Source organism: Cygnus atratus, chromosome 14 (assembly GCF_013377495.2).
Source record: "Cygnus atratus isolate AKBS03 ecotype Queensland, Australia chromosome 14, CAtr_DNAZoo_HiC_assembly, whole genome shotgun sequence".
Classification (NCBI taxonomy): domain Eukaryota; kingdom Metazoa; phylum Chordata; class Aves; order Anseriformes; family Anatidae; genus Cygnus; species Cygnus atratus.
In genome coordinates this window covers 7,230,973-7,240,837 of record NC_066375.1, presented here as the reverse complement: position 1 = coordinate 7,240,837, position 9,865 = coordinate 7,230,973, and the positions used below count along the sequence as shown (strand labels likewise).

The following is a 9,865-nucleotide window of genomic DNA, read 5'->3' as shown; positions in this document are numbered from 1 at the left end:
GGTCGCTAAGCAGAGAAACAGAGCTGTTTTAAAACCAACAGAAAAAAGTCTTAAAAACTAAGGCAAGCCATTCTGTCACTTGAACCTGTCTGAAGAAACTCCACACTTAACCGGTTGGTAAGTAGCACGTCCATTTCCACCCCCTCCCTTGCTGCAGTACTGAACCCAATGCTCACATCTGCATTGGGAAGGTCCAAAGCTACTGCTGAGAGCAGGTGCTCCAGCACCAGGCTCTCTTCCTGCTGCAGCAGTGTGTGCAGATTGCAAGGGCTAGGACACGGCATTCCATCAAGAATTTGCTTACCTGTTTGCAACAAAAGCATTGCTTAGTAGGAGGATGAATAAACCCTTATCTACTTTTGGCGTGACCTTCTAGTGCTCAGAACAAGCCAGTAAACGCAGCACACTCCTTTGCAAACTGGTTTTGCAAGGGTGTTGCAACACCTCACCGCCAGCCGTGGACAGGACTGCAAGGACAATGCCCTTTTGCTTAGCAAGCCCTGGAGAAGCTGCGCTCACCATTCCTAACCCGTGAAGCAGGGCAGTCAACTCTTTCTGATCAAGGGTAATTAACGGCACAGTGACTAAGAGACAAATAAAACATGGGTGGTGGCATTTGAAGGAGACTCAGGTGCCTACAGGCAACTTGACACCTTAATGAACACACATGCGTGTGCACGCGCGCACACACTCACTCTTCTGTATCTCCAGAGCTGGTTCCCCTTCATCCCGTGGCAGTCGTAGAGGGTCACAGGGCTGCTGTGGGAAATGGCATCAAAACAAAACTTCTTGGTATGCTGAGGGTCCCCGGGACGGATGTCTTCTCTCCAGCTGAAGGTGAATACCTGCTAGGACAAAGCGGACCCTCAGGACGGCAGGTACTGGGCACAGCGCTTCCACCTGCACAACGACATCGCCTTCTTTGCCCGCAGGGTGGGGACTGCTTCAGGGAAAGGACAAAACTATCCTGGAGAAAAACTGCTTCCCCCTCTGGGGACAGGGACTGCTGACTACGGGGATCCGTAAGAGCTACCCCGCGGACTGCCACACAGCATGCTAAATGAGGCTGCGCTGCTGCACGCGGCCATGCTAGTTAGCTTGGGTACTAATAGCAGCCTTGAATGTCTCTGCAATGCAGACATACATCATGGATTAAGTGAGCAGCTGACCAATTACAGCACTTCGCAGCCAGCAAAAAAAAGGGGGAGAGCTACAGGAGCTCTGAGTTAACACCGGCAGTAAATATCCAAGTCTGCACAGGCAGCCTGCAGTCACCTTGAGTTTGCCCCGTGCCTTCTGGTACCAGACACCAGGAGGTCCACAGCTTCCCATCCCACCTCACAGGAGTATTGGAAGGGTAAACGCTAGGTCAGTGCTTCCTGGTGCTCTCTTCTACTAACCCTGCACTGACTTAGTCCTTCCAGACCTCTTTTTGTTGGGGTGAAGTGAAAGGAGGGATACCACGGAAAAGAAGAGAAAGGGTTTTAGCTCTAGTGACTAGGCATAACCTATCAAATGCCTGGCAAAATCATGTATTCAATGAAAGCTGCTGGATGCCAGCACATCTTTAAACCACAGTCAGAACATGGGGGAACTGTTGATGGATGTACCACCCCGTGAATGCTCGGCTCCCCTACCACCTGCTTTCAACCACAGCTTGAAACAGGAGCATGGTCTAGCTGCATCTTATGATGATCACGGCTTTGCTTACCGCATATGCTTTAAGCATTGTAAGGCTGAATCTCACAAGAGATAACAAATGTGTTTAAATGCAGGTGCTGGTGTGAAGCTTCTGCTTCCTACGTTGACAGAACAGCATCTCTGGTAAAGGTGCAAGCGTCCCCTGTGACCAGCACCAGTCAATGTGGAGCTGCAGGGCTGTTGGCCAGCATGCTCCCCCTCAGTCCCCATGGGGAAGGGGTCTTCTGGGGGCTCCTTTTGGACCCAGGTGAGGGAATGGCTCTCAATTCAGAGAGGATCTCGTGGGACAGTAAGAAAGACTGGTAATGAGCAGAGCGCTACTACTTGAAGCAGTGCGGCCAAAAACTTTGGCATAAAGAAGCTGCTTTGCTCCTGTCTCCCTTTAAGCCTCTCTTGTGACAGAAATTACCATAATCATTTAGGTTCAAGGCAACACAAAAATCCAAAACGCATTCTCCTCCTCAACATAAGCCAACACTAATTGTTTAAGATCCTCCTGACACAGCAGAGGCTTAGTTTTGGACCGTGCCCGAGTAAATTGGTTTCTAGTTTTCATGCATCAAAATTGATATGCAGCAACACGTTATCTCCTAGTACTGAAGCCATTCCCCCAAAGAGTTACGCATGGCTCTGCAATAGAGGCATTGTTTTCTTGATCTTTTCTCAGCTCAGCTACTACACTTTAGACAAACTAATATTTCCCTCCCTTCTGTTACAATAAAGCTGTCGTTTCTGGCACCTCATATGTCGAGAGGGTGAATCTATAGCCTGGCTGGTTTCATCTCTCTCCAGCAACGGTTGGGTGTTTATAATGTATTTGCCTCCTGTCAAGAGGATGATAGCGAGCAGTTATTGAATGCTCCTGCAGCTTTATTAATATGCATGATGCTCCTCTATCACTTCTTTCAGCACAACCTTTGAAGTTAATATTCACTTTGTTACATATTACAGCTGCCTTGTTACTGGTTTCTTTTATTATTTTGGCATATTGTTTTCTTGTGCTTTCTTTTGTTTACTCCAAGAACTTCAAAGCGGAGGTAAAAGCCCTGCACAGTCCGCCAGGCTCCAGACCCTGCCACAAGCAAAAATGCCACATCGGGCTACCAAACCCATCAAATAAAATCAGCATGTGAGTCTTGGGGTGCGCAGCACCCTCTGCTCACCCGACAGAGTTCTGCAATGGCCTCGCTTCTCAAACTGTTACCTGCACATTGTTCCACGCTGCCTCTCCTCTGTCCTTCACGCAGCTTTCCAGCCTCAGTGGGGATCCCAGGGCTCCATGCTTGGTATCCACACACAGTCCAGTTCCTACATTGCGAATCTGAAACAGCAAATTAGTCACTGGATCTCCTGCTCTTATCAAGTGACAGACAAAAGAAAAGAAGACAAACTGCCTCAAATAGTGGTGGTATTTGTATGGAAACAGTTTTACGACTCCTCGTTTAACTATATATCTGAGCTTGCAGATAGCAGCTAGAAGAAAGCACAGGAACTCAAAATGGGACCCACAGCCAGCTGTAAAATAACCTGCAGGACACAGCAAAAATCATTAGCTACACAACCGTAGAGCCTGCTGTGTTGTGTACAACAATCCAATACTTCACTCCTGAGGTGCCTCTTCCCCAGAACACAGCTGACTTTCAAACCAGGGATGACTTTCCTGGCTTTCAGATGGGAAAACCAATGAACAGAGCAGCTCAGAACAGTTGTGTAGCCCTTTGGAAATACGAGATTTCTACTATTGCTCAGCTGCCTCCTATTCCTAGTTCTCCCCGTTGGCGTGTTTTGCCTTTTACTAAATACATAACATGCAGACCAAGCCAAGTCTCTCTCTTTTTTTTTTTTCTTTTTTTCTCTTTTCTATTTTTTCCCTCCTATATCTGCACTAATAGAAACTGTTGTTTCACTGCTTTCATTGAGCAGGCCAACATAACGGTACGGGAATTCTGGTCTTTGAAACACTTTGAGCCTGTTTACCCACTGCACATTTCAGACCCCAAACTTGCCTCTCCCCAGGCAGCTGCTGGAGGCTCCACCGGTGGGTAAAACTTGGGCAAGTCCCACGCCACCTCGCTCATGAACCATTTGAAGCTCTTGCAGTTGAGGTTGTTGCGGAGCTCCTTCTGAGCCGTGACATCCCCTGCAGAAAGGTGCCGGTACTCAGGCCTGCGCTGGTAGATGTACTCTGCGTACTCATCCATCCACACCTCAGCCACCCGCTTCAGGTTCTGTGGGGGTAACAGCCATGTGGGAAAACCAGGGGGAAAAAAAAAAACAGATGAGAGATCTCTGTACAAACTACTGACATTGGCATTCAGAACAGCTCTCCTGTTTTTGCTCAGGAAGGATTTTCATTCACATCCACTCTTTCTCTCCAGCTTTAGGAGGAGATTATTTTTATTATTCTCTAGTTCCAGGGGACTTTTAGAAAGATATTTTCAGCTGAGGTCAAAACAGAATCCTGGCACTTGGCCATTATATCTAGTTCCTTGTGGCTAAGAAAAACAACATTAATCAAAAGTTGGTTTTCTATTTTTTTTATTTTTCAAAATAAAAAAAAAGCAACTCAGAGAATGATGCTGGTAAATACCACTGGTCATTCAAAGGTCCCTGACAAAAAGCTTCTTCCTTATATCTTTCCTATTGTATTTTATATTCACCTAGGAATGGGATTTGTACTATTCCCTTCTGGAAAGCTTCAGTTCACAATATTCTTACCACTCTTTTTTGGTTTCCTTGCGTAAAAAGCTGTTTAAGAGAAACTCTGAGATACGGTAGGAATACGCAGCTTTCAGGGGATGACCACTGAGAACAGAAGCAAAGGGTTTACTCCCTGGCAGCAGAATATTTCACATTGATCTGCACAGCAATCCCACAAAACCAAACCAATATCCCCCCCAAAATCACACCTGTCGCATCAGTGTTAAACTCCAGCTTTGTATTGGCTCTGCAATGAGACTTCTCTTCTTCTGGGGAAAACACAGATATCTGCACACACTGAATTCAAGTATCACTGTAATGCTAAAACATTGCCCTAATCCAACCGAGTGATTCCAACCTAGCAATGACCACACACCACCCTCCTGAGCCAGCCCTACTGCTTGCCATCAGGCACCCAGCAGACCCTCGGACCGCTCTCTGACATTACTAGGGACAGTCCTGGTGCCACATAGAAATGTGCCACGTGTAGTCATGACTTCAGCGACCCAACAGCACTGCTCACCTCGCTTGGAGGCAGTCAGTCCAGCAGTGGTCGCCCATTGCCAAAATAAATTAGACTCTTAAAAACGAGCAGTGCGCTGACCCTGCCCCAAGTGCGGCCTACACAAAAAAGAGCAGGCATTCATCTCAAGGTGACGTTTATAATCTTAGATGCCAAGAAACAGCCTTCCCTGCACCTGTCAACCATTTCCTTCCAGCACTGGGGAAGTATGCAAGAGACAAATACTGAATCAGAAGAAATATAGCTCCTTCCTGAAAAGATGGCACAGACAGGAGAGCGCTCTGTCCCTCTGACAGGTCATTGCTGGGCTGGGTAATAAACTTAAATCTATAACTAGGGCAATGCTATTAAACTGAGAAACATTTTAACACTGTGCAAGCTGTAAGACTGCACGACAGCAAGGTATCTTCTTGTGGTTTATAGCTTTGCAGCCTTCCTGCTCCTCTGATTTTTCTTCTCCCCACCAGAGGGGGATGCAATCCCTTCTCAATTTGAGAAATTAATTGGACAAAGCTACTGCACAATAAGCGAAGGCTCTTTCCTCTTTGGGGTATGCTAGATTAAAAAATAAGATGGCACAGAACTTCCATCGTAGAGAATTACAGCTTGCTCATTCAGTGGTCTGTGATGCTTGAAACTAAGAGGTCTTTCAATCACCGAAAGACAATCAGCACGCTGAAGCCTGCTGCTCTTGGAGAGCACAACTAAAATGACTGAATTATTATACAAATAAAACTGTACCTTGTTTTTTTTTTATTGGTGATTCCATATCAAGTGCCTGATTGCAAAGCTCTTTCTCAACACCTAGCAATAGCTGGTATTTTGAGCATGGAGCTGTGTGTACGTGTCTGTAGCTTCCCTAGACTCTCTTCCCTTTGTGCTAGACATCCTCCTCTGCAACAACTGCTCCATTTGACCCCTGTACAAGTATAATTTGTGTACTACAAGCCTCAATTTTCCTCCCATTGTGGGGTAACAGAAGACAATGGCACAGTCACATTGCGGATGGACATCTTTTGTAGCTTAAGAGATGGAGAAAATAGAAGAGCTTTCGCTTTGCAAAACCTTCCAAGAGGCTGCTGTCTGATCACACGCAGGGTGAGGGGGAACATTGCTGCCACTTACTCTTGCCAGGCTGACTCCTGTTGGAACCTTGTAAGGAACATATTTTCTGTAGATATGGCCAACTCTAGAGCAAGGGATGTCCTCCATACGACCCCCACACATCCATACCTGTGAAACAGCAGAGATAGATTCACTCTTGGTTATATGGAGAAAAAAACAAGAAAGACTTTCAAGTTATAAAAAAGCTTAACCCAGATTTTTTTTTTTAACTTCAAAGTACACTCTCTCTGACATATCCTCCCTCCTTGCTTTAGTCTCAAATCCTATAACTACCTGATTAGAGCCATGCAAGCCCTGATTTACTGCAAGTACTATCAAGCCCGATGTCTAAACAGTTTAATTTTGTGTTTCTTAGAGGAAAGAACAGAAAATAATCCAGAGAACAGCACACTTTCAATTGACATATGTTATTACAGCAATAGTGATCATAATAATTAAACTGGACTGCCATATAAGATCCTGGGTATAGACTGTTTATAAGGGAGGCCATGTCTACAGTACAGGTCAGGTCTTATGAAAAATGCTCCAGGGAATTCACGAGCCTGCTCCAGTGCCAGAAAGCAGTAAAGACCTGCTACTTTTCCTGGTGGTTATCACTGCAAAGTCTGGGATATCGCTCTTATGGTTTTATTGCTGACAGGCACTCATTGCTCTTGCAACCTTACAATTAAGCAGAAATCCCTTCCTGGTGAAAACATAATTTGCCTTAAAAAAAGTCCTCAGAAAGTCAGTGAAACACACTGCTAGTTAAAGATGACTACCTTCAGGCTTGATTAATGTCTGGATTACACCCAGAAGTTTCCTTCCCCATCTGGGAAGACTTCACTTTGTGCCAACAGTCTGCAACAACTTTCTGTTATTCCTTATTTATAGCCCGGGTGTAATCATTTTGCCCAAACAAGTGAAACCAAAGGAGACATTTCTGAAGCAGCTAATCTCCTGCATTAGGTTTAAGAAATATATTGATATGTGCTTCCCAAAGATGTCTAATCAATAGTGAAAGAAAGTACTCTTCACTACGCAAGCCAAATGCTTTTCTGAATTCTGGAAGCACGACATTGAATGGCCTTCGTTTTGTCCCTACATCTTGTGTTAATACCCCCAAGGCAGCAGTATTAAAGAAGGCCTGCTGCTGCTGCAAGCTGATGCAGAGCTCTTGAGCTCTCCATTCACTGTGGCTAATTTGAGCCACCACAGTTCACCGTACGATGAGCTTAGTCAACAGCTTCACACATAGCAGGCAATTCTATTAATATTCCACGGTGACAATATTAAATACTTAGCTCGGAAGAGAAATATTTGGCCAAGGCTGCTGCATAATTATTAGCTCTGACACTAAAGTCCTCTGGAGTTCCAGCTCTGTCTACTGGCCCTAATAATTACAGTCATTTGCTGACTGTGTGTAACTTAATGGAGGTTGGTTGCTCTCAGTTAGTGGAATATTTTTCACAGACAACTTCTAAAGTTCAAGGTACTTAATTACATGCCATTACGGTGAGAGAGAGACAAGAAGAAAGTTGACAAACACTCCTACAGAATTTCATTCCTTTTGTCCCTGCTGTGTCTTAAGAGTCTGGTGCAGAAGGGATGAATATGAAAAAAGAAACTTGCACTCAGCTTCTGTGAAGTTTCTTGTGGAATTAGAAATGTTCCGTATTCTCTGTTTGCTGTGTTTTCTACTACAGAGGGCCATGATGTGATTTCACCACTAGGATATTAACAGGTAGACCGAGAAAAGAAGAATCTGGAATTTTTTTTTTTGTTTGTTTCTATGACATAGAGGGTTTGTACAAAGCTGTAAGAGCTGCAACAGATCTGTCCAGAACCTGGGAACTATAAAAAAAAACTGCAGGAACAGCTGAAAAGCCTAGAGCTCAGTTGCATAGGCGGAAACACCCCTCAGCAACCTGTATTTTCACATCGTACACTGCACCAGCACCAAGTAAGCCCCGTTGGTTCACAACCAGCTGCGTTTTAGGGTAAAGCAACCCTGAACGAAAACACCAGCTTGTTAGCCCTGCTGCCTGCCCAAACGTTGTATGGCACACCGGGATGAAGGGGTATGGAAAGCTAGACAGAACTATAAGAGGTGGGGCCAAGAGCTCCTCGCTGGTACAAGACGACTCCAGGCACACAGGAAGACACTACATAAACCCATGTAATGATATGATAAGAAAAGCCACTCAACTGACTTACTGCATAAGTAAAATCTAAGATTAGTTTTACATGCTCCTTTCCTAATCATGCTTTAAAATATTTACTCCCCAGTGATGCTGCAACACTGCCGTGTGGAGCCAGCGGAAGGCTTCTTAATTCCTGCTAGCAGACCTCCATGACCCTTTCCAGGTACTTTGCCAACTCAGTGCTTTTTTAATATTGTCTCATGCTGCAAGTGACAGTGTGGCACTCGCAGTACAAATTTAATTTTAAAAGCATGCTTTCCATTCATTCATTGATGCTTTGATTTATTTTATTAGCGAGCTTCTTTGTGCGGTGACAGAACTCATTACAACCTCCATAAAGACAATTACCAGCCCTTATCTATAAAATCTATAAAACTGGAAGAAAGGAGAGAGGGGAAGAGTGTGACATGTATCAGTAAAACACAGCTAACAAAAGCACTAGAAAGTTAGAGTTAAAGGTCAGGGGAATCACATTCGAGGGCCTGTCAAGGAATAAATGCTAGCGAAGCAAACCCAAAATAGCTGCGCGCTAGCTGAGAGAACACTTCCACTCAGCTGGCAATATTTGGTTGTTTTTAAACAAGGCCACAGTTCACAGGCATGACACATCAGAACTTACACTGCTAAAAATACAGAGCTGCCAAACAGCTGAAACGGTGCTGGTCTGGGGGGAGCTCCTGGTGTCTCTGCTGTAACACCGCCTGCCACTTACTGCGTCCTCCTTAGGCCAGGGAGGCTCTTCTTTTTTCACTGCTGTTTTATAGAAGGGTGAGCTGGTGCCTCACCTCTCTGGCTGACATGACAGCAGACATCAGAGCCTGAGCTTGATGCACTTAATTCCAAACAACAATTTACTGCAATGCCGCAAGAACAAGAATTAAAGCTGGTCCGGCAGGCTGGGCTTTACAAAATGGTCTAACCAGATCTCATTAGGAGAGAGCAGGAAATCTCTCTTCCTCCCCAGGCACAATTTCACCAATCTACATTTTGAGTTAGGAATCTAGCAGCTGACAGATCTGCTGGAATTAACTGAAAACCTGGCTACAGTGAGGTTGTGGGAATACTGCAGCAGATTTTTCTATGGCTACAATCTCAGCCTAACCATTAAAGCATATACAGGAGAAGTAAATAACACAGGTGGTATTATTTCTGTCTTCTCAGTGGCCTGGGGAGCCATAACTCCATATTCATAAAGTAACTCAAGAGCCTTTGACTTAGCTAGCCTGCTACGAAAGCACAAGATAACACGCCACCTATTCTCTACATGGGAATGTTATTCTGATCCAATTCCCGTTCTGCCATTTCAGAAAAGAATGTCACGTAAGACAGCTAAACCTCTCCTCTCAAACACACAATACAATACCACGGTTGGTGTGTGAACACAAATTATCTGGGTGTACAAGGTTTATGGTTTCCAGAGACTGCAGCACGATGAGCCAATGCTTCCCAAGACAGGAAGAAAAAAACACAAAAGCACACACACACAAAAGAGTGAGCCAAACCTTGAAAAGAAAGCTGCTTCTGCAAGGCACAACAAATATAAAGAGCATGGGGTGGATCAATGGAGAGAAGCTGGCTGGGTGTCTGAGCATACACTGAAAGGTGGGAAGAAAAGGACACGGAGGAGAAGCCA

General features: G+C 45.0%; 1 protein-coding gene across 1 annotated transcript in view; it reads right to left on the bottom strand.

Annotated features, from left to right (window-relative positions):
- Positions 1–9,865, bottom strand: part of GALNT10 (polypeptide N-acetylgalactosaminyltransferase 10) — an 86,368-nt gene that overhangs the window by 5,487 nt on the left and 71,016 nt on the right. Inside the window, exons 8-11 of the mRNA XM_035559830.2 lie at positions 6,050–6,157; positions 3,708–3,929; positions 2,906–3,022; positions 696–845 (exon numbers count right to left, since the gene is read on the bottom strand). Of these exons, the coding sequence (XP_035415723.1) occupies positions 696–845; positions 2,906–3,022; positions 3,708–3,929; positions 6,050–6,157 (597 nt within the window). The remainder of the gene's footprint in view (positions 1–695; positions 846–2,905; positions 3,023–3,707; positions 3,930–6,049; positions 6,158–9,865) is intronic.